This window comes from Vanellus vanellus (genome assembly GCF_965231255.1).
Source record: "Vanellus vanellus genome assembly, chromosome: 22".
NCBI lineage: Eukaryota > Metazoa > Chordata > Aves > Charadriiformes > Charadriidae > Vanellus > Vanellus vanellus.
This window is the reverse complement of record NC_138927.1, coordinates 6,422,981-6,447,352: the sequence shown is the minus strand read 5'-3', so window position 1 is coordinate 6,447,352 and position 24,372 is coordinate 6,422,981. Positions and strand designations below refer to the sequence as shown.

Sequence of the window (24,372 nt, the reverse complement as noted above, 5' to 3'; positions counted from 1 at the left end):
GGAGTGGGCAGGTCAGGGATGGCAGAGCGGTGGTTTGCATCCTTGCTAGCGGGCGCGGAGCCATCCCAGCACACGGACCAGTTGGGACTGGTGATGCGCCACTCAGGGCTCCTGTCTCCTCTCTGGTTCTTTCTCCCCACATCCCAGCCCAGCACGGGGAAGGCTGATGGGCTCCTGCCCCCCCCAACCCCCGGCTCTTCCAACGGGCAGCAAGAGCTGCTCTGAACCTCAGTGGCGGCACGGAAGCACTTTCACCAAAAACGGGTGTTTTGAGATAAAAATCCTTTTGGCTCTGGGCAGAGAGCACCTTGTTTTCCGAGCATCTAAATTTGGATCCTCATCATTCACAGAGCCGCTGGGATGTTTCTGCTTGTGCCCCAGGCAGACGTGCCCCAGCATCGCCACCGAGCCCAGCGCCTTTCTGGGACACCAGTGTCACTTTTGGAAGAATTATGTAATTTCAAGCATCTCTCAGATTACTACACAGTGACATATTTTTTTCTCCTTTTGATGCCATTGCTCATTTGATTGCAGCTTTTCACATATTGCGGTTCTTCAAATTCTCTTCCGAGCAGCCTGGCACGGGCATACCGGGGTTTGGTTTATGATCTCCGTCTTCTTTAAAACACTCAGTCTTTTTCTTCCCCGTTAATTTTACCGTGGGATCCAACTGGAAGGTTTGCCTTTGACCAGTGGTGTCCCCCCCGCCCCGTACCTGGGGGTAAGTGTTGCAGGGTCTGCCCCGCTCCCCTTGGGGCGCCCCTCACTTCCCCACAGGAGTAGTGGGAGGATCGGGCCCACGGTGACCTGGCACAGCGGTGTCCCAGACTGCCGCGACAGCATCAGAAACGGGGTGAGGAGGAGCCTGCACCCCCAGCCAGCACCTCCAGCCGCCCTGAGCCCCCAGCCAGACCCCCGCACCCCACAGCACCCTGAACCCCCCCAGTCAGCCCCACCATGCCTTCCCGTCAGCAGCCCCGCACGCCCACCCAGCACCCCCAACCCCCCCAGCCATCCCCCCAACCCCAGTCTCAGCACCCCTATCCAGCCCCACAAGCCCCCAGCCAGCATCCCTGGACCCCCAGCCAGCTCCCCCCAAGCTTCCAGTATTTCCCAGCTCCCCGCCAGCCCCTGGCACCCCACCGCCCCCCCTCCGTCCCACAGCCAAACCTCCCCAGCCACCCAGCCAGCATCTCGAGACCCCTCCCAGTCCCCCCAATCCCCCCACCAACCCCTCGGACCCCACCGCCCCCCCTCCGCCCCATAGCCAGCCCCCCTAAGCCCCCCAGCCAGCATCCCTGCCCCCCCAGCCAGCCCCGCCAAGCCCCCCAGCCCCCTCAAACCCCCGATCCAGGCCCCGCAAAGCCCTCATTCCCCCTAATCCCCCCAACCAGCACCCCTGCCCCCCTCAGCCCCCCCATCCCCCGGCCAGCCCCCCCCGCACCGCCCCCCTCGCCCCCCCGCCCCGCCCCGCCCCGCCCCGTCCCGTCCCGTCCCACCCCCTCCCAGCGCCCGCCCCCGCCGCAGCACCACGCCCCCAGCTCAGCCAGTCACGTGTCCCTGCCCATTCATGCCTCCCCCGCCACCGCGCCGCCTCTTCCCATTGGCTCCCGCTGGCGCTCGCCGCGCCGCGGCGAATCAACGGCGAGGGGGAGCGCCGTGGGGGGAACGCCTTAAAGCGCGCGCCCTGTTGTCTATTGGCTCCTCCCCTTCGTGGCTCCGCCCTCGCCGCCGGCCGGAAGCAGGAAGCGGCTTGTGCCCGGGACGGCGGCGCCGTGACCCGCGGGCGGGCTGCGCCGGCCGCGCCATGACGGGCAAGTCGGTCCGCGACGTGGACCGGTACCAGGCGGTGCTGGCCAGCCTGCTGGTGGAGGAGGAGAACAAGTACTGCGCCGACTGCCAGGCTAAAGGTACCGGCGGCCTCCCCGGGGGTCGTGTCGCTTGAGGGGGCGGTGGGGCCTGGTGGGGGCAGTGGGGCCTGGTGGGACCGGTGGGCCCGGGCTGGCGCGGTTGTCACCCCCTCGGTGCTGGTGTGGGGCGGGACGCTTCCCTCCTCCCACTCCTGGCGCTTGCTGCTGTGCTGTGGGCTCTCGGGGCCCTCCGGTGTCCCCCCCCCCCTTCCCGGCAGGAGGGACGGCGCCTCCGGGAGCACAGGCCCGGCTGGGCCTTGGGGGAGAGCGGGCTCTGCGCTCCAGCCTCCCCGGAGAGCGAGCAGGGGCAGCTCCGGCCGCGGGCAGGGCCAGCGGTACTGCCTAAGGTCTGCTGCCTGGGCGGTTTGGGGGTTTGTAGGTGGTTTCCCCTTTGGTTGAGGAGGCGCTTGGTATTTGGAAAAAAAAAAAAAAAAAACAACACAACAAAAAACCCGAAAGCCAACCCAAATTTGGCTTCAGCAGCGTTGAATGCACTGACAGTCGCAGCAGGCTGTGCTGGTAATGCTGCTGTCAGAGGAACTGCTGCTGGAGCCTCTCTAACCCAGCTTCGGCAGCTCCGGCTCATTCGGCAAGCGAGCTGAGTAGAAAACTGCCCGAAATCGGCTTATGGAAACTCATCGGCTCTCTGACTGCGCTGGGGCTTGACCCGCAACACCAGTGTGAAAACACCTAATCGTGTGTGGGGACTGCTCTCCTGGAGAAGTCTTGTATTAAGAGGGACCTGGGAAGCTGGTGTTGCGTAATTTTGGAGGACATTCCATCTGAGGAGTAATATCCTGTAAATCAGAGCTGTAACGTAAGCAGCAGATCATCTTCAGAGGATCAGATAGGAGCAGTATTTGAAAGTGCAGTATGTAAGGAAAAGGAAGGAACTGGAACCAAGTACCAGTGAAGGAATTTGTATTTTGTCCTGTGCTTCAATTTCCACTTAATATTGATTTCAAGGCATGTTGGGATCCTTATTTTTCTTAGAAAGGAGTGGAGTGGGGTAGAGAGGAAGCCAGATGTAAATGTCTGAATTCTGGAAGACAAAACAAATTAATAAAACAACTGTTACTTGTTCTGTGGTGATGCAGATGCCTTTCTGTAGCTTGCTACTGTGAAATGCATTGCTTTCCTGTAGCAAAAGGGTTAAGGTTATGCCCATGCCTACCTAAAATCCTATTTTAATGAGCTATTATAATGATTTGGAGATCTGAACTTGAGGCTTGTTTCCCAACAGCTGCAATAAATGAACTTGGAGTAGGGGCTGTCTTTCTATGTCTGTCTGTAAGCAGGAGACTTAGTCATCTCAGTATGACCTCTAAAAACTGCAGAGAGCACCGCTGAGCAACACTAAAAATGGTGCTATTAAGGTTTGGTTTTAGCCCTGCTCCAAAAAAAAAAAAACCAACCACAAAACATAGTAACCTCATCATAACAACCTGTCTTTTCTTGGAGATAGTGTATTTTGAGATGTTTCACACCTGGCTTTGACTGACCATGTAGGTTGAACATCGTGGTGTTGGCAGAGAGCAGAACGTTCCTCTCGCTTGCAAATCCCTTATCTCTTGGCACCTAATGCCAGCGCCAAGGGCAAAAATAGCTGTCTTATCTTGTCTTTTGAGGCATGAGACTGTAGTGTACATAATATGGAAACAAATTCTCATAACGGTTCTAGATTACCTGTTTTGGTGTGATGATATAGCTGCTCCTGTTCATAGTACATCCTGGAAATACAATGTTCCAGTTAATTATGTATAAAAATCAAAGTGTACAGTTCAGCATTGCCTCTAAAGCTGAAAGCTGCTTGTGTCTGGGTAGGTAGGTTGCATCAGTCGTGAAGAGTAGGCTTCTGTTGTACTGAGTTATCTGGCAAAATAATTATCTGCTGTACTAATGAGATTCATGAACATGTGAAACCTCATTCCTGAGGGCAATGTACAGAGATTGTGGCCACAGGAGGTGTATGTGCAATAAGCTCTCCAGCCAGGTGTGTGACTGGTAGCTGGTGCCAGTTAAAGCAGCATATTGGGCTGCATTTCGGTTACTGTGACTTGATGTGGTGTTCTCCCAGCAAGGCACTGGTTTGCAGTGATGGCAAGGAAGGCCTGATGTTCTTACTGCTGCTAAAAGTAACTGCAGCATTGTTTCGCATATGGAAATGAGCCCCAGGTGTACTTGTGCAGAGTAAAGAGTGCATTTTATTTGATATATGGCTTCTTAATAACTGAAACTCTGTGCAAGTCTGTGCTAATGAGAGGCCACGTGGTATTTGCTAGCTCCAGATGGCATCCTTCAGCATTTCCAGTGCTACCTGAAAGAATAGCTGCTTTTCTGTACAGCTGATTCTTACTCCGTTTTTACCCTATTGCAAGTCTGGCTGTGCTAGTTGAGATACATAAAAAATAATACACTTGTGTACAGTTTTGTGAATAGTTTGCCAAGGTTATGGCTGAAATCTGGTCACCAGCCGCTGGTTGGTGGTGGCAGGTGATGCTGCTTATGCCAGCTCTCTCCTTTGTCAGCTCACATTCAAGATCATTAGGATTTTTGCATGAGTTTTGACAAAGTTGAAGGCAGAGTAAGAACCTGGCAGCACATACAGCACCTATCAAGACCCTTTTACAATAAAACACTGACTTTTGACCATCTGTTTTTATGCTGAAGTTACTGAATTTTGTAGTGGTTTGCTGCTTGATCTGAGCATTTCAAAGCTACAATGACACACAGGCAGAGACTGTTCAGTTCCCACCCACACTTCCATTATGCCTGTTCCCAATGACCTAACTACTTGCTGGGTTTCACTACTGTATTTTTTTTCCACTTCTATATACAGAACTAAACGAGATGACAGTACCTGTTAGTGTGAGCGGCAGTGCTAGTATGTACCCACTTGATTTCATGCTGTACAGAAATTCTTAGTGTTAGGGTAAAAGTCTAGTTTTCAGGAACATCAGCTCTCTGATGCTGGTTGGGCCCCGCACTCTGGGGCCAGGCTCTTGTTGACTGTGCCATGCTGGTGAACAGTTGGGCATCTTCCATCTCTTCTGCCCTTATCAAAGTGATTGCTTAGAGGGAAAGTCTTCTGTGTTCTTCAAGTGATTCCTAGTCCAACTTGCATCTGAAAGTGTGATAAGGAGGGAAAACCAGGTTCTCCAATATACTCTGCTTCCCTCGTATGTTTGGGATTTGAGTAACTTCTGGGGGGACACCACTCTTCCCAAGGCTTTTCTTCCAAGAAGCTGTTGGAGATAGGGGTGGCTTCATGTGCTTTTTCTGTAAGAGCTACACAGATGAGCCTGAAAGGAGAACCATGGAAGTGTGAGTCTGATGGCATCCCCTTGCCTTCCCTAGACAGCTATTAATGTCCTGGGTCTAAGTGGGGGTGGGTGGGTGGGGAGGACAAGGAAACTGGGAAAGAAAGCTTGGGGAGGTTTTTGCTTCTGCAGCAACAAACACTGCAGTGTTAGAGATGCTTGTTTTGGAGGAAGTTGGGTGAAATATCTCGCCTGCTTCTTCCTCTTTGCGTTGCAAACTTTTTGTCCTAAGTAACTGTGGGTAAACTGGGTGATCTGATCAAAAGCGGGTGGAGATGAAGTAAGTAGGTCCTGTGCTGAAGCGGAGTGTGGCTAGGCTGCTTCTGGCAGTGGAGCTTAGGAGTGAAAACTTATGTGTGAGAGGGGTGTTCATTACTTGATCAAAACAGGACTCGAGAGCTGAGTGGCAGCCTTTCGGGGCGTAATCTGGCCATGTCGGGCACAAACAGAAAAGCAGATTTCCCCTTGCAAGCACTATCAAAGGTTACTCATCTCGTGGTTTTCACATACAGCTCTGAATGTTGTTGTGATACTAATATCAGTGATGAAAAGCAACGATTCCCTGCTCAGACTCCACGCCGCTGCACCGCCTGCAGTGATGCAGCTCTCCCCTCAGGACTGCCCAGCATGGCTGAGGTGGTAGACCGTCTGTCTTCACTAAAAGCTGGAGTGATGAATTATCATAATCCTCTTTTTGAAGGCCTTTGCTGTATGAGTTGCTTGGAGCAAAGCGCCATGAAAGAGAAGCTGTTGATGAGTGAGATCTCTTCTACCGGTGCATTTCTCATGGCACAGGGCCTTCTGAGGGCAGTTGTGTTGCTGTTGTGGTTTCATATGTGTGGAAGATAGCATGACTGTCAAGCAGTCTGACTCTATTGGGTATCTGTCAGAAGATATGCTGCTGAACATCGGAATGAGTCTGGAGGCTGAAATTGTAACGTAGATGAAGGAGGGATGTGGTGTAATCTGTGCAAGTTGGACTTGACCTCAGTGTTCAGATGTCTTCCAGTAAGTGGAAAACTTCTTGTGTTGAGTAACACTTATGTTAACTGCGTTCTCCTCTGCATTTCAGACTCTAAAGCTCTGTGCTGAACTTGTGTAACATAAAGCTAATTCTATTTGATTTTTCTCCTTCTCCCAAATTCTTCCCCTCTGCTCTTCCAGTCCTCTCTATCCAACAGGCTCCTTGGATCCAGTTTCGCTGACGTCAGACTGGCAGGTTCCTCCACAGGGAGCACCAGCGAGGACTGCTGTATCTGTCCATCAGTTAAGGTTGCCCTGTGCTCTTCCTGGTTTGTCTGACTCTTCCCTTCGTCCCTTGTGTCTCTCGTGAGAACTGTGGGTTCCATGCTGAAATCAACCCCTTCTACCTTCAGTGGTTAGATGGGAAACTAGTTGTTGCCAAACACAACACAAACCCAGATCAAATTCTTCAAGCGGTCTTCTCTAAAAGACAGGTAGAACTTTACCCGTTAAGAGGTGGTTAAATGTTGGCTGGGAAGCAGGAAGAGCAGGATGAAAAGCTTGGGGCTAGAGTAGGTGCAGTTGAGGAAGGATGACTTCCAGTGGAATGGGGGAGTTAGCTTATTACAGTTGGTTTAGTCCAGCCAGACTAGTATTAATATAGTCAACAAAAATCTGTTGTGACTCAACTCCTCCATCAGCAGACTATTGAGTCGCAGCTGAACTTCCTTTTCAGTAAAAGCAATATGAAGAGTAACTTTTTAAATAGCTGCCTAGAACAACTGCATGTGATGGAGAAACGATCATTATGGGAAAACTGAGCAGTGGGTAGTGATGCGTACTGTTTGCCTGCAGTGGGCTTCAAAAACCAAAGCGGTAGGACTAAAGCTTCTCGGCTTGCCTTAGAAAATCTTGTATTAGGAGAAAGCTCAGTCTTATGTAATGGAAGCTTGCCAGAGGGGATGCATATGTGCTTGTATACTCATTTTAATTCTTAGCTGCAGTCACAATATTCTGCAGATATCTTAATGAGTGCTACATGTTCTTGTCTGCTTTTGAACTGTTCTGCTCTTCTAAAGTCAGGTCTGGAAGGAATAGTCTGGTACATAAAGCAGTATTAATTTCAAATGAGTGTAAACGTTCAAAAATTGTCTGTGAGACTGCCTTTACCCCATAGCGATCTTCATCCGAGCACTGCTGCCTGGTGTACGACTCTGGCTGAGAAGGAGCACAGCTCTGTCTAGCTGTGAACCTGACTCTACATACACTGCTTGACGTTGTAACTTCCCATTCAAGCTACAAAGCAAGGGAAAAAGCATCAGCCTTTCCAGTGGGGACTCACTCTGGAATCAGTTTGTGCTTAGGAGAGTTGTAGGAAGATACCCTTTAAGAAAAGATGCGCGGAGCTCTGAGTCATGTATACGGATGTGTGTCTCTACATCTGCCAGAAATAGATAACAAAGATAATCCTCGGAGCAGAGGGCATCTTGGCAAACCGTGTCAGCTTTAATAGCCTTGTTCTTCTGTGCCAGCTGGATTGACCCACCTGGGAAATGGAGAGCCTGTGCGGTGAGTGGCTGTATAGCAGAGGGTGTACATTAAGGGTCTAAAAATGCCATGTGATTCTCAGAGCATAGCTGCAACTTTAGGTAAAAGTTTGTTCCTATAGTAACTGCCAGATGAATTACATAAGGTATCAAACATGCTCAGGAACTTGTGTGCCAGCCTCTTCAGAAAATGCCTCTGCAGTTTAAAGGTAATTCATCTTTCAAAATGCAACTAGGTTATCAAAACCAACTACAGAATCAAGAATAGCTTTGGTCTCTTTCAGGTTGATCCAGAATAGCGATTACTTCACGTGTCCCAGGAAATCTAGGACAGAAAAAAATTGAGCTTTTAAGAGAAACTGTCTTAGAGCAAAGCTTCCTGTGACTGTGGAGCTGGTGACCTGTCCTGCAATCAGACCTCCAGAGCCTTGTTAAACTGCTTACCTCTATTTTTGGCAAAACATGCCCTTCCAGTAAGGTTATGCCCTTTCCATATGAACATCAAGTCCTTTTTGGTGACTTCGCTAGTGAAAAATAGTTCATGTCTAGCTCTAGATATTGAAGAGATGCTCAGTCGAGCAAGAAGTGGCCCAGGAGCTGAGACTCATTCCTCTGTTAGGAGCTAGTTTAAGGACTTAGTGGCTTCTACTTGCCTCCACAACCCGAATTAGATTGGAAGATAGGGTCTAAATATGTTCAAAATGCAGCGAAGAATTAAAGCTGCATGAGCAGATGTCTTGTAAGGGATTTGGTGGTGGAGAAATTCTAACTTGAATTTTGATGGTGTAAAATGGTAGTGATGGTGTGAGTTTCCATCCTGCTGCTCTGTTTATATGTGGTTTACCTATTGCCTGTTTTGCATTTCACGGCAATTCAGGCCTCCTTGAAATCTGCTGCCTTTACCCTAGCAACTTCTAGGACTGACTTGTGTGTGGTTTTGGCTAAAACCTAGTGATTGGACATCTGTTATGTAGTCTCTGGAACACCTTGAAATCCTGATCTCCGATATTGAGCATCTAGATGTTGGGACTCTTACTGTGCACGCCTCCACGGGAAATACCTGGATCATGGAACCTGGCTGATTTTTATATATTTTTAGGCATTGTGGTCATCAGTGTTGGTAATGTTAACCAGTCCTCTTGCATGGATTCTTATTATAGCATCTGCTTGAAATTGTCACTTTCAATGTTTATTTACTGAAGTAATAAACATCACTTTCTTGAACAGCAGGAAGGACCCACCCTGCTGTTCACAGCATCTCTTTTAATTTCCTCCACCTTGCTCCATCTGCGCTCGTATCGGCACAGCACGTGTTCAAAGAACAAGATGGTAACAATGATAAGATGAGCACTGAAGGCTGCTCCTGAGAGCTTACCGCTACTCAGAGTTAGATCAAATGCTGCTGGGCAGCTGCCTTCAAGGCCACTGGGCACTCAAATGTTACGCAGTTCTGGTAAACTGTAGAAAATCCAGACCCTGTTCCTGAGAGAAAACGGAGCCAGTACCAGTCGGTTGGATCTCACTTGGCCAGTAAGGTACTGCTAGCAAACATCATGGTTTGGGGGAGGAGAGTGTATACTGGGTTCTGCTAATACAGCCAAGAAGATTTTTAAGGCAAAGCTCCAAGCTGTTGTTGGAAGCAATGTTCTCAACCTCTGTAGATGCCTCTGGCTCTTCCTTTTTCCTGCAAAGAGTGGTTAAAACCTATAATTACTACAGCAATCTTCTACGGGGGGGAGGGGACAACCAACAAGACAAAACAAAACCCTGAAATCAGCCCTTTGCCCTTTCAAAGGAGGGCATAAAGTTGAACTTTTGAACCGCTAAACTAGGCATATATCCTTATCAAACTCCCTCGCTACAGAGCTCTTTGGCTTTAGCATCCCTGTTTCACTGGGTTCCAACGGCTTCCTGAAAACTACACAAATAGCTTAGTCTGGGACTAAATCTGGGGGTACAGCAGGTATTAGCGCTTCACAAATCTCAGAGGTGGGTCCATGCACCCTGCACCAGGATGCATGCTCAGGCCAGTAACTAACTAGCCTGTGTTAGTAACTCAGTAGCATAATTTAGAGATCTTGAAGTTGAGTTTAACTATGCTTTTTACTCACTAGCAGAGTTTACCTTGTTTCCCCAAACTAATCTGAACACTTGACTGTAGAACAGACATCTACAGTAAAGAGCAGAGGAAGTTGTTTTGTAAGACAGCCTTTGTCATAGCTCTTCTACGAGCGGAATGAATTTCAGTAAGTCATTAAGCAACCTCTTTCCAGAATAAGGAAACCACAAGTCAAAGGAAGCTCTTGGATACTTGGCTATTTCCTCATTTGACTCTGCAACAAGTAGGGCTTTTCAACTTTGCCTCCATGAGAAATTTCCCAGTACTGGTGAAAGCTTGTACGAGAGGATGTGAATGTCCTCTCGCGGGGATTATCCCACTCCAAGGCGAATTTCCCACATCCACTTCCCCGGCGAGTGCTGAGAGGGGATGGCTGTACGATGCCATCGTCCAACACATGGAGCAGTGTTCGCGGGGCTCAATGGGCTGCGCGGGCACATCTCCCCGGTACAGCTGGGCTTTTGCAGGAGCGCTCGCAGGCAGGGAGCCTGCGACTCAAATGATTGTTTGCACTAAGAATATTTAATTGGGCTTTCAATAGCGATGTTCTCTCCTTCCTGCCTATGAAAGCATCTATTTCTTTTCCTGACACCCCCCCTCCCCTTGCTCAGAAGAGCAGTGGCTTTGCAGCCAACTTCTGTTTTATTTTTAAATGCCTTCTGGAGGTTTATTACCAAAGCAACTTGCGTGAGTAGCTTGAGCCAAAAAATCTAATGCCTGAATAAAGGGTGAGGAGTGAATCCCCTTGGGATTCCTTGATTAAAAACACTCAAGGGTGTGAACTTTCAGCAAGTGACTGAGACATGATGTGGACTAGCCAGGCTGTGCTGGGGTTTTAAAGGGAATCGGGAGCCTTTTCAGTAAGGGCAGATCATTCAGGCAGTCCTTGTAGGCATTAATGATTCTGGCTTAAGATGCTAACTTAAGCTGGTATGACCAGCGTGGTACGCGGTGTTTATTTTGACAGGCTGGGATATAAAACAGGCTGTGAAACTGTCTCATGGCAGCACCGACTGGGCAGCTGGGTTTCTCGCACATAGCTTTCAAGTCTGCTGGATGGTGATGCATCCTCGCTTAGCAATACACTCGAGTATTCAGCGCAGCTTTCTAAAATGAAAACTGACTGCGCAATAGATGCTTTTAAGCTCACGATCTTCCTGCAACCACTGCCGGGCTAGGAATATATCCCACGGTGGTCTGATCCAGCCTTAATATTGTGCCAGAACTGAGTGTATAGCTGGACTCTTAAATCCGTTTTGATTCTTACTCAAAACTGCCATTTTCTTTAGTCTCGTGTTCACCTGCAGATGGTTGGCATTCTCCAGAACAGATTTGTGTGCGTATGAGGCGATGTACAGGGGCACGGGGTGCTTAATCGGAACTGAACGAGCTATGCCCAGCCTGAGTTGGTGCCAAGTAACTTGCTTACCACGGATGTTAAAATTAGCCGTAATACTGAAACAAAAGCGCCTGCAGCATCAGGTTTGCACGTCTGGTGCGGGCGGTCGTTGCAGCAAACCCCCAGCGCTGCATATGGGAACGAGTTTTCATTTCGGCCTTAAGCTCCAAAGCCATCTGGTGGCTGCGAGGATGCCCGCCTCAGGGGAACTATTTTTATAACATTAGCGGGAGTATTCAGGCGAGGACCAATTTCTTTCATGTTTCTTTCTAGTGCTTTAATGAGCTCAGGGTTTCTGTTAGCCTTGTCCTAAAACCTTTGGCATATAAGTTTCCACGACTGGCCGCCCGCGGAGGGTGAGGTGCTCCCTGTGGTGTGCCGTGCCCTCGTGCAAGCAATTAGTGGTGAGTGTCAGGGGGCGCACAGAGGCTGTGCGGGAAGATAGCGCTCCACGGCGGCTCTGGCAATGCTGATAAATGCTGCTGTGCTGGTCACTAAAGTGACTTTCCGATATAAAAAGTTTGGGTTGTTTTTTTTTCCTTTGAAAAATTGTGCCCTTAACTTCTACTCGGGTGTTTTGCCCCTTTTGCCCCTTCCGTCAGTGCTCAGTCGCTGTAGCTTCTGTGCAGTCTTCAGCTCGGTTTAGTTTTTGGGAAGTTAGATGCTCTAAAGTGTGACCAAACTTGCGTCTGTAAATACCACCTGGGGCTTTCTGTAAGTCAGTCACCTTGAAAATAGCATGTGAAACTGTGCGGAAATGACTGTACAAAGTTGTCCCCAGCCAGATCTTTACTGGGCACTTCCTCGTGTGATTTCTAGTGCGAGCTCCTTCATGGTGGCCTCAAAAGAGGGAAGTGGGAGCCTTGCTTACACTTGCATCAAAACACTTCCCCCCTCGCTCACAAAAATAAGTGCTTTATAAGAAATGAAATGGTAAAAATGTTGGTTTAGCTTAATGGCTGGGGACATTAGACCTTCAGCTTTGCTAGTATCTCGTGAGAGTGTGTGAGGGAGGTGATTCTGCTCCTCTGCTCTGGTGAGACCCCACCTGGAGTACTGCCTCCAGCTCTGGAGCACCCAACATGGGAAAGACATGGACCTGGTGGAACAGGTCCAGAGGAGGCCACAAAGATGCTCTGAGGGCTGGAGCCTCTCTGCTGGGAGGACAGACTGAGAGTTGGGGGTGTTCAGCCTGGAGAAGAGAAGGCTCTGGGGAGACCTTAGAGCCCCTTCCAGTGATAGGATGAGGGGGAATGGCTTCAAACTGGAAGAAGGTAGATACAGATTAGATATTAGGAGAAAACTTTTCCCTGTGAGGCGGTGAGCCCCTGGCGCAGGGTGCCCCGAGAAGCTGTGGCTGCCCCATCCCTGGAGGGGTTCAAGGCCGGGTTGGACAGGGCTGAGAGCAACCTGGGCTGGGGGGAGGTGTCCCTGCCCAGGGCAGGGGGTGGCACTGGATGGTCTTCAAGGTCCCTTCCAACCCAAACCATTCTATGTGTTTGTACCAGTGCCTCTGCTTGTTGTATCTGACCCAACCGAACCGTGACACCTGGGCTTTGGCCAGATGTCTGTCTTCCTTGGTGGCAGCCTGGTAAGGATGGGCTGTCTTGCTTGGGATGCTCTTTCTGTCAGCAAAAGAAATGCTATAATGTTCCTCACTACCGAAAGCACCAAATGATAACTTTAATGAGCATGAAGTTATTTGGAGTTTGATTCAGTTGGACAAATGTCACTTGTCCTGCACGGCTGCCGACAGGCTGCTGCTCTGCTCAGCCCTGATTATTCAAGCAGCAACTCTTTCCCTGCTGTGTTGAGCCTTGCTGGGTCAACCCTTCGCTGCTGTTGAGGCAAGTGGTTCTTTTGTGCAGCTGCTTATCTTAAAGTAGCTTTTCATTTTCAAGAGATGTAGCTGTATCTCGTTCCTCTTTTTTTTTTTTTTTTTATCACCGTGTGGCTAGAATGCAGGGCTGTAACTAGGCTAAAGAAATTAGTAGTTATAACCAAAAGCATGGGGTGCTCAGATCTAGAGTTCAAATTCACATGCCATGCAGAACCTCAGAGCTGGCTGCAGACTTCAGGCAGCGTTTGGGAGAACAGTCCAAATATCCTGCTTGTGTGGCTGTGGAGTCACCACAATGTCAGAACAGACTGCTGAACTTCTGGGATCACCTCCTTCCTCCTGGCTTCAGACAAAAATGACCCCATATCCCCAAACTTCTGGCATTTCCTCCACTCTGTAGATCTGAAGCCTTATGGCATTTATTGGCGCTGCAGGTATGCCTAAACCCTGGCTGGAATAAGCATCAGTGAAAAGAACTACCCTTGGTTGCATAATGTGTTCATCACCAAACCAAATGCTAGCTGCTAGCAGGATTTTTGAAAGCCTACGTACTATTTTTTTTTTAAATATTCACTGGCATAATGAAGCTCTTTCAGCACTAGCATCTTCCAGAGCTGGGATCCACAAGTTGCAGCGATGGTCAGCTGTTATTCCTGTGCTCAGCCCTTGCTATTTCAGATCCTGCATCCCAAATGAAGTAACGCTAAAGCAGGATGGGTATAACAGACTGTACCACTGAATCATTCTCTTGTGTGGCATCGCAGGGTAGGAGGCTGCGGTGGCTTGAGCTAGCACATGTGACAAACCAGTGAGCTGATTACTACAGCCCTGATGGAGTATCTAGCTGACTATTAATCCTTTTAGTCCTCTAAAGGCTAAATATATCTAGAGTTTAAATCTAACCTTGAATCTCATGCTTAATCCTGCTGGCTGTCTCACGTTATAGCCTTCATGGTGTATCTGGGAGAGAACTCCACAAATAAATCAAATGAGGGATGGGGGTTCCTGGCTTCACCTTGGTGCGCTACAGGCGTAACACTGAAGAAGCCTTTTATCCTCATGCCTTACTTTGTGACTGGCATATTTAGGTGCTGCTAAAAGTATGGGCCCCTGTTTTGATGCATTCAGTCCTATATTTTGGTAGGTTTAATGAAGAAACTGAGGTATAGACAAGAGTATGCTTCTGTTAAGGTCTTCACCAAGAGCTGTTCCTAAGCTGGGAAGTGACTTTCATCTTCAGCTTCATTAAATTAGTATCACTCTCAAGGGCCACTTTTCTAGTGAAAAAGCAGAAAGCAATGGCAGGGTAGGCCAGAAGCCTTAATAAAGACTTCTTTAAAAATCATGATGTGAGTTAGTTGGAATAGGTACTGGAGGTAAGTTAGCGGTTGCATGCCCTTGCCCTGGCAGGGACCATGAGCCGCTGATTGCATTTAGCATCACCAAATCCCTCCGGGTACTCTAGGCTTTTCCAGTAAATAGGAATCAAACTGTTAACAACCATCTAGCATATCCAGGAGAGTCAAATACAATGCTGCTTTTTTAGGGCTTTGAAATTACACTTTCCCCCTCTTCCCCCTCCCACCTCAGGCTCATTAGCTTTGCAGCTTGCTATTTTAACTGCAGCAAGAAAAGACAGAATAACTCATCTGCGATAAAGCCTGTAATCCCTGTAAAAAGGGCTAGTGCAGTTTATTGGAGGCTATTGGGTGCCTTATTCAGGATGTGACTTTGCTGCGGCTGTTTGGCCGGTGATCCGTGGACAGTGATATCCATCCCACGATGGAAGCTGGCAGCTCTAGCCAGGTGATTTAGTTTTAAAACCTGCTTGTCTCGCACTGCAGCACACTACTTCTGAAGCTGGTCTTCCTTCAGTGGGACTGAGGGGGTCCGTGGCTGGGGTCTGTTGGCCCTGGCTGGGAGGGGGGCTGCGAGTGGTGGGAGTGCCTGTGGACCTCTGCTGTCCCCTGGGTAATGCGCTGCTGGGTTTCCTTCAGAGAACTGTTTGCAGTGAGTAAAACTAAGCTTGTTAATCTTTCCCTTGTGGTTTAGTTTCTTTTTTTTCACCCCCCCCGGCATGATCTCCCTTCTACACCTCGGAGCTCTCCTGCCTGTCTGAAAGCCGCATGCAAACCGTGAATCTGGTTAGAGCTGTAGAAACTGCGGAGTGAACTGTTCATCGGCCTCGTGCCAGGGTTGCAACCTGGGGCTCTGCCCCTGGCTCTGTGGTGGTTTTGGTGGCCAGGGTACTGGGCTTTGTGCTGCTCTCCTTCCTCAGCTGTAGTTTCCTGCATAAGATTAACAGAAGATTTGATGATGCAGTCTGTATGTGAGATGCTGAGCATTTTATGCTGCTTTTTCTAGAGCAGTAGTGAATATTCTGGAGATGATCTGCAATGGTGTTACCCGAGAAAGATGTTCCATTGCTAAAGCAGGAACGCAGACTTACATTGACATGACTCTTACATTGGTTTAAGCAAGAAGAAATTGGGGTTTTGTAGTGCCTTGGGTGGTTTGAATGCCTGTTTTCTTCCCTCTTCCCCTTACAGTTGCATTCGTCTTGTGTAAAGCTTTCAAAATGGAAGAGGGAGTCAATAAAATATTGGCTCTAAGAATAATCATTGGGAGACAATCTTTAAACATCCTGCTGATCTCTAATGCAGTTTCTAATCTGGATGAGAATGTAAGCGCCTTGGTCCCAGTTCACTTGGTACAGTTTCTCAGTTGCTCAAAACAACTATAGGTTGACTTGCTGGTGTGAAACACTTGTCTCTTTGCAGGGCCACGATGGGCATCCTGGAATATCGGTGTATTCATCTGCATTCGTTGTGCTGGGATCCACAGGAACCTAGGAGTTCACATATCCAGGGTGAAATCTGTCAATCTCGACCAGTGGACACAAGAACAGATACAGGTAATGAGTGAAACCCCAACAGCGCTGTTCTGTTAGCGGGGCTTGGTAAGCTGGGAAATAAACAAAGTCTGAGCAGCTGAAGATGTGGGAAGTGAAGCAGGAAGAAGATATCAAGCTAGGTTAGACTGGGAGGGAAAACATCATGATTTCAGGCTCAGCAAACATCAGAAGATAAAGACAAACACCGCCAGCTTCTGTAAACTGCCGAAGGCGGGTGTTGTCTTGAGCTGCTGTCCACCTCCTCTCCTTGAGGTTCCCAGGAGACCAATCCTGGACTTCCAGAGTGACCTTGGGCTGCTAGGGTGATTTTTGTCTTGTCTTCGAAAACAGTGTGCTGTGGTGCTCAGGATTGGGTAATTGTATGAGGGGGGGATCGTAGCAACTGCATCAGGGATTCCCAGCTAGGAGGCTTGCACCAAAAGCCTGAGGAGTGGCTTTCGGGTACAGAACAGACTTCAAAAGTCTACACATGCCTTCTAGTTCACACAGCTGGGCTTTTGCTTGGTAGCTTGGCATGTTAGTATGTGTGAGAGCTTTAATGTCTGCGAAACAAATGGTTCAAGAATTCTTTTGAATTGCAGTGCATGCAAGAGATGGGAAATGGAAAAGCAAATCGTCTTTATGAAGCCTACCTGCCAGAGAACTTCAGGCGACCTCAAACAGATCAGCATCCTTTCTTCCTTTGCTGCTGGGGGAACATGGAGGCTTCTCATCTTGTCACTTTGTAGCTGCACTCTTTGTATAGGAGGTTTAACTTCATGTGCCTGGGCATCAGCTATGAGAATGAGTTCCTAGCTAGGCACCCTCCAAGCATTGCTTCACCCCCAGGCTGCTTGCTTACAGAACGAAGCAGAAGAGAGCTAAAAGGATTGCTTCTGAGCTATAAGGGTGAAGAACTGAAATGCGAGTGTTACAACCTGAAGCTATTGCATGAGATATACTTTAGAGTCTGTGGCAAATAGGAGGGTTGACTTTTTGAAAAGTCAGAGCATTTAGAATTCTCAGTGGAGACAGATAAAAAGGTTTAACACTTCTGGAAAACTAAGCTGTAACTTTTACCCTACAGGAGGGTTTCTAGATGGCAGAGTGCAACAGGAGTATAGTGACGAAAACCTAAAAAAATACAGGAGCACCTCTACCATCATTTTTGTCTTAAGCTGGTGGCTGAGGTGTTTTTGTATGCACAGGATCCATTTCTCTGACCATCGAGTGATTTGTGCTAATGACATGTATGCTCCTAAGTGATGGTTGAAGTAAATATACATCAGTGAAGAAAATACTCTAGGAATTTAAGCCCTCATTTAATGTACCTTTTATAGCACCGTCATGCTTTGAATAACCTAAGGGCAAAAATTGAGTAGCTAAAGTAGTTGGATCCAATACTAAATTATTTTAAGAAAGTTACTGCTGGAAATGCTCTTTAAACAGTCATTAGTTTAGTTACAGTCTGTACCTTGTATCCACATGTCATATAATACTACGTAAGTCTTCTATTCTTGAATCGTTTGTCTTTAACAAGCTGCTTGCAGAGCTGTGGAGAGCTTCATTCGGGATAAATATGAGAAGAAGAAATACATGGACCGAAGTATTGACATCAATGCATTTAGGGTTAGTCTCTAATCGCTTCTACAGAAGCTTGAATACATGTTAAGATATAAGTGTCTGTCTTATGAGTAAGCAGTGACTCTATGAAAATAGGCAGTTTAAATGTTTCCTGTATTAATGACTAATCTCTTCTCCCAGGCTGGTTGCATTCAGTCATGCTGTAGAAGGAATTTAAATTGGGGGGACCTTTGAAGGCATCTTGTCCAACTCCTTGCTCAGTGCAGGACCAGCTTTGAGTATTGGTCTTTAGCTGTATCTTGGAGGCTTTTTAGATGAATTACAGCGTTACGTAAAGCTCTATGAATTTTCTCTTGGTATGATGACATGAGTTTTGACCCTCATGTCAATGTGTTTTTCCTTACAGAAAGAAAAGGATGACAAATGGAAAAAGAGTAATGAGCCAGTGTCAGAAAGAAAACTGGAACCTATCATCTTTGAGAAGGTGAAAATGGTAAGACCAAAAGGCACAGTCATGGATCAATTGTAAAAACTTCTCTCAAGCAGAACAGAGGTAATCCAGCTTGATATGGAAGCATTTTTTCTGGCCTCAGTCATAGCAGTGGATGCGTTGAGTCACACTAATGGTAGTAGCTTGTTTTCCACTGCTTATCCAGATACTAAGCAGACGTGTTCTGCCTTGCAATGCAGAGCAGATTGGAATCCAGCTACTCCCTGCTTAGCTTTCCAGCTTGAGCAGTTACTTTTTTCCTAGTTTAGAGCATGCTTAAATTTGACAGTGGGGCCCAACATAATGGGACAATAAAACAACTGTGTAATACTCACCTTGAAATTCTCTTCACTTTGGAAGCACTTATGCCCACTAGGGAAAAAGGATTTTAAGGGTTAATGTCTCATTAAAGCCTTTAATGTATCAGAGTAAAACCAAAATTTGAACAAGACTTCTGGTGTTCTTTTTCCCTAGCCTCAAAAGAAAGAAGAAACGCAGCAGTCTAGAAAAAGTTCTCCTAAATCTACTGAACCAGTAATGGACTTGCTAGGGCTTGGTAAGAGCCTTTCCAGCCTTATTGCACTTGTTACAATGACCCTGTCCACTGTCTTTGGTCTTGTGAATCTGATGAGCTTTTAGTACTTACTTTCTGTGTCAGGTGAACAATGGCTGGTAGGAATATTAGTGTTTTGCTTAAACAACTCAAGCACAGGGCTCAGCACCTGCAGCAGAAACAGCTTTCCTTACGTTTTCCTTTATGCTGGTGCAGTGGTGGTGCCTGTAGTGTTACAGGAGCAGCTATAGTGGTCTCCAGACACCATGCGACTCCTGGCTGCTCTGAGGTTAATAGGACAGATATGGTGCAGTGCACTTCCTCGGTCCTGAGCCAGTTCCTTCTCAGCACCAGAAGGCCGAGCGAAGAGCTGGCAATATGCGTTGGCTAAAGTAGGTTACAGGTCAGGTCACTGGGTTGAGTGGCGTATGTGCAAACTGCTTAATTGGCAAGGAGGCTGCCCCTCAGCCTGAGGCCATCTGTGATGGATGTTCACACAGCTTTGTCTCTTCCAGATGCTCCTGTGACAACCACCGTTGCAAACGGCAGGCCTAGCAGCTTAGAGAAGGATCTTGATCTTTTCGCATCGGTGGGATCAAACTCTGACTCCAGGAAGGTAAGTAGGGACCATCGGTGCTTGATGAAGCCTCGTTAGATGCTTGAACGGGGTGATGTGTGTCTTCCCCTAGTGCTGAATGCAGCTCTTGCACTTGTGCTGTCTCTGTCTCAGGTCACTGGCTCTATGCCCACGGCTGGAAGCGCTGGTTCTGTTCCCGAAAACCTGAATCTCTTCCCTGAGCCAGGAGGCAAAGGGGAGGAAGCGGGGAAGAAGCAGCTCTCTAAAGACTCTATCCTCTCCTTGTACGGCTCTCAAACACCTCAGCTGCCTGCGCAAGGTAACAGATCTCGGAATAGAGCTGGTGAACGGCAGTACACTATTTCAGAGTGGGTGGGGTGTCCTGACAGCTGACAAGCAAAGATGTGGGAATGTAGGTGGTCCTTGAGAAGTGGTGAGTAGCACAACGAGCAGCTTAGTCTGGATGTCATGGCCAAGCGAGTGTTGTGATAGTCTCTGATTTGAAGGTCGACGTTTCAACCCCAATAATGAATGCAGCAGTTCTCCCTTCATCGCTTCTTTGCCTTTCTCTAGGAGCAATGTTCATGGCCCCAGCTCAGATGGCATATCCTGCAGCGGCATATACCAGCTTTCCAGGAGTAGCCCCCTCCAGCAGCATGATGGGAGGCATGATGGCACCATCAGTGGGGATGATGGCCCAGCCTGGAGCTGCAGGGATGGTGACTCCCATGGCCATACCAGCTGGATATGTGGGTAACGTGCAGGCAGCTGTCATCGGTGTCCCCAACGGGATGATGGCTGCACAGCAGGCTGGCTACGTAGCTGGCGTGGCAGCAGTTCCCCAACCCGTCTATGGCGTGCAGCCAGCGCAGCAGCTTCAGTGGAACATTGCTCAGGTGAGGTGTGATCTTCTGCTGACCCAAAGGTGGATGGAGGGCAGGGGAGGCACATGCAATCAGATCTAGCCTGTGACCCGAAGACTCGAGTGCTTTTATAGCCTGGCTCCTGGGGCTGGGTGAGGTTTGCTGTTACTGCAGGCAAACTGAGGGATCACAAAGGCATCACTTGTTCAGAGGTCTCCACTTCCATTCTAGTGGGAGGTGTCCCTGCCTATGGCAAGGGGGTTGGAACTCGATGATCTTCGAGGTCTCTTCCAACCTAAACCATTCTATGTTTGGAGAACAAAAATCAGTGCGACATCAGCTAAAATGAAAACTCCCTCAGCTCGCTAGATGGGCATACACCTGGGAAGTCGGTGACGTCTGTTTACCGTAACTCTCTAGGAGTTTAGCTTAAGCCTGTACTATGTTGGGGAGCCAGAGTTTTACCTTTGACTGCTGTGGGCTGGCAGTCTCCTTGACATAGCCTTGACTTCTCTCCTCTCCCCTTTGCAGATGACCCAGCAGATGGCTGGGATGAACTTCTATGGAGCTAATGGTGTGATGGGATATGGACAGTCAATGGGTGGAGGAGGTGCCCAGGGAAGTAATCAGTCCCTCAGCACTCAGATGTGGAAATGATCCCGTGCGTTGTGACCATTTTTGCCTTCTGTTCTGTTCTTCAAAACTGCTCCATGAGACATTCAGGGTTTTTCTTTCTGGCTGGCTGCTCAGCCCGAACCTCTTTCCATAACTGAGACCCATCTCTGCCTTGTCACTGTCAGACACGGTGAAACCTCAGTGACCAGAACATGAGCTCCCCTGTATTTAGCACAGTCAATGCACACTTCTGGGGTGGATCCCCTCCTTGCACAAACCTCCATTAATGCTTCTGGGTAGCACTTAATGTCCTGCTGGGTATCTTAGCAGAGGTGTGACTGAGGGACTTGGGAAATCTGTACTTCATACAGGCTTGTAACGCCAGGCCTTCTAAGAGTCACTTAAAGTCTAGTATTAGTAGGGGTTTTGGTTAGCAGAGGGGTGGAAGCCGTGTTTGGTGCTGAGGAACTGAATTTTAACCCGAGCCCAGGGGCAAGCAAGCCTTGCTACCTCTTCCCTCGAGTGGAGTTCTCCGGAGCCGAGGCCTTGCTGTGCTTGGCTCGCCAACCCTCATTGGAACCAAAGTCATTTTGAAGACCCCTCTCCCTCCCCCCGTGAGCAAGCAGGATTCTCGCGCAGTGTGGGGGCAAGCTGTTTGGAATGTGAAACTTGCACTTCAGAGTGGCTTTTCTGTCTAATATGTGGTATTGATGTATTTAACTTTTAACAATCTAACTGAGAGTTAACTTATCAAGGGCTGAGAGCCCACTGCAAGTTTTCTTACACTTTTAAAATTACTATGACATCCTAATTTATACTTTTTTCATATTTTTTTTGTTGTTGTTGTTCCTGTGTAACCCTGGTACCCCTTCCTGGCTAGCTTTTGACATTTTAATCTAGGCGTAGAAAGTGGGGTGGGTCTGATTTCTTTTCTCATCTTCAGTAGAACACAACTGCTTAAACTCATCGGCGTGAGCGAGAAGTCGGACTTCTGTGGTCTGCTTTATCCTGTGTATATGTAAATTCCCAAATAAAATATTGCAGTGAAACCTCAACTGACTTATCTTGTTTTTAAACAGCGTAACAGATTGTGTTAACGACGGCTGTCACTGCTGTGAGTTGTTCACTTCAGGTGTGTGGGGATTTGGAGCCTTTCATCCAAATCGGACTAACTCCATCTGCTTTGCAGCAGGGCTGTGTCCCAAATGCCGGGCGAGACTAGTGTTTGCCTGAAAGCTAAGGACCATCGGCATGCGAAGAACCAGGCTCAGCAGAGGCAGAATCGGGTCAGTTGACGCTCTTGTATACAAGAGAGACTCGCAGCTCGGGGGGGTGGGTAAACGCAGCATTCCCGCAGCGGTGGCTGCAGGGAGAACTTTAATTATCAGGACTGCAGCTTTACACTAACGTTCAACAAAACCTGACCAAGGCCTATTCAAACGGTAAATTCTAAGCTCTTACAAGAAGTGGTAACAGTGAGGATGTGAAAGGCTGGCGGCATTTCGGAGTCACCTAAAGAGCAGCTATGAAGGCCAGTTTTCCTTAGGCTTGTGCGTGGCTGCGTGCAGCTGCAGGGGAGAGAGAGCTCAGCTAATTGTGTGAGCCTTGAGTTGATGGTACTCTGCTTGCATATTAATTATGGTATTTCTTTCCTCAAGTCAAAACCTGCTCTTTTCAGAAAAAAGAGGGTTTCTTCTTCTTTCCCTCTGCCCCAGCATATCAGTCTGGGGACAGGGTTGGCTTTTTTTAAGCTACGCATGGGTTTTTAGGCTGGATGTTTTGATAAGCTCAACTCAAGCACAGAAAAAAAGTTTTCAAGCTGGCTTTAATCATCTTCACTTGCTGCCCCAATACTGTACATGCAGGTACAAGCCAATGAAAATGTGAATACTTCAGGTTTTTCCTCCTCGGGAAAACTGGCTAAGAATATTTTACAAAATAGCGTGCATCCTCACAGCCATCAGTCCTGCTGCATATAAACCACAAAAATACAAGAGTTTTACATTAAGAAAGACCACACACATATAAAACATTACATAACACAGGTATAAAATCGCCATTTACTTTTTTTTTTTTTAAATCTATCACCATTCTCAAGTATCCATCACAAGCCCATCCCCTTGTCTTAAACATGGAACTGGGGCTTCAGGGACCCCCTAGTTCACCCCTCTGCGGCATTTATTTCAAGGTGGAGTTGTTACACTTACGAATCTGTCATCAAAGCAAAGTTTATCACAAAATACGAGTGGGCTAGTGAAGGCAGCCGAATTTGTTCACTAATGCAATTGCATCCTGGCTTCCGAAAGTACAAAGCTGGCCAGGGTGAGTGTGTCAGTCCTGTACGAGTGCTGCACCTGACTCTCCTTTTCCCCTTAGGTAAGGGATGCACACAGACAGACACAAGTGTGACGTGTCCCACTCCAAGGGTGAGATGTCCACTACCTTTTATCATTAGAGATTGAAGGCTAAGCTCGTAGCAGCAATTAACCTTGTGGCTAATGGAGTTCTGGCGATTTCCCAATCTAACAGGACTCTCTCGGTTTAGGTAATTCTTTTCAATGCAACTTGTTGGGGACTTAAGGATGGAAAATGTGAAGTAGCATAGATTTCTGTGTCCTTGCGTGGTTTTATCGCTTTTGCATGATGTGCCCCATCAAGATACTCGGCTTAGCCTTCTGAAGCAGCTACCGGGAGGAGAAACGCTATGGTTAGAGAGGACTGGCTGGCCGAGTTGTTCTGGGTGCGTTTCTCGTTGCCTCGTGCCTTCAACAATCTCGGACCCTTTATGTAAATTTTCTTTGCCAGTGTGTGGTAGTATTCTGGCCCCTTGTACTTTTTGGGGGGACTAATGCAGTTTAAAAGGCATAGGCTGTGTTTAAAGATTTGTAAGGTATAGGTAAAATTCCTCATGTGTCTTGTTTGGGAATATAAAATCTGAATTTTTTTGATCGGTTGAATGCTTCAGTTTGGGTGCTTCTGAAAAATTCACCAGTGCTTTTCTCTGTGTGCTTATGTGTTTTGTTTTTTTTTTTTCCTGGTGCCATTTAGTAAGCAAATTCAAGGACAAAGTTCAATTCAAACTTGGAGCTGCTGTTTTACCGAGTGTTGTTCCTAAGACAGATGTATATGTTTTTATATTTGAGGTATAAACTTCTGAGATTAATGACAGATTCTTGAGTCCTGGACAATATCTTAAATGGTCCAGTTGCTTGTTCATCGCTTAATTTTGAGTTGGGGAGTAGGACAACATGATGGGGAAGATTATTTAGTTTTAACTGCATGAAAAGATCAAGCCCTTTTTAAGAAAACAAGGCCACCAACTTCAAAGTGCTAACATTCAAGAGGCATCCGCTGCCAGGGTCCCCGGCCAGGGGGGTACAAGGAGGGGGGTGCTGCTCCGTCCAGAGACCCTCTGACATCCAGCATCGCTTCTTGCTGCAAGTGTTAGGGCAAAATTCCCTTTTTTTTTTTTTTTTTTTTTTTTTTTTTTTTTTTTTTTTTAGCAAGTACTGGGATCGAGCAAATATATACCAACAGCCATCCTCTTGGGAAACGGGATCCCCACTGGAGGGACACCCTTTCTGCCTACTTCTGAGGTTCCCTCTCTCCATCCGCACTACAGGTAAAAGCTTTAGTGAGGGTTTAGTGCCCCCCCGAGAGCCGCAGCACTGTCCTCAGCTTGTCGCATCCCAGATGCTC

General features: G+C 47.8%; 1 protein-coding gene across 2 annotated transcripts; it reads left to right on the top strand.

The window, feature by feature from the left end:
* Positions 1-1,750: 1,750 nt before the first annotated feature.
* Positions 1,751-21,728, top strand: SMAP2 (small ArfGAP2). Of its 2 annotated transcripts, XM_082494088.1 has the most exons (11): positions 1,751-1,910; positions 15,879-16,012; positions 16,594-16,679; positions 17,542-17,620; positions 17,982-18,068; positions 18,540-18,621; positions 19,134-19,234; positions 19,349-19,514; positions 19,769-20,091; positions 20,590-20,632; positions 20,704-21,728. In XM_082494088.1, the coding sequence occupies exons 1-11, from the start codon at positions 1,808-1,810 to the stop codon at positions 20,829-20,831; spliced, it is 1,332 nt and encodes a 443-aa protein (XP_082350214.1). In that variant the 5' UTR covers positions 1,751-1,807; the 3' UTR covers positions 20,832-21,728. The 2 variants fall into 2 exon arrangements, with proteins under 2 accessions (XP_082350214.1, XP_082350215.1); XM_082494089.1 differs by having other exon boundaries at positions 20,590-20,828.
* Positions 21,729-24,372: the final 2,644 nt, after the last annotated feature.

What these genes read in the sequence shown, in the direction of transcription:
- SMAP2 (XM_082494088.1), top strand. Translation starts at nt 1,808, where the DNA reads ATGACGGGCAAGTCGGTCCGCGACGTGGACCGGTACCAGGCGGTGCTG. An exon ending in TTGACATCAATGCATTTAGG is followed by an intron (nt 17,621 to 17,981) that starts GTTAGTCTCTAA and finishes TTTTCCTTACAG; the next exon opens with AAAGAAAAGGATGACAAATG. An exon ending in TTCAGTGGAACATTGCTCAG is followed by an intron (nt 20,092 to 20,589) that starts GTGAGGTGTGAT and finishes TCCCCTTTGCAG; the next exon opens with ATGACCCAGCAGATGGCTGG.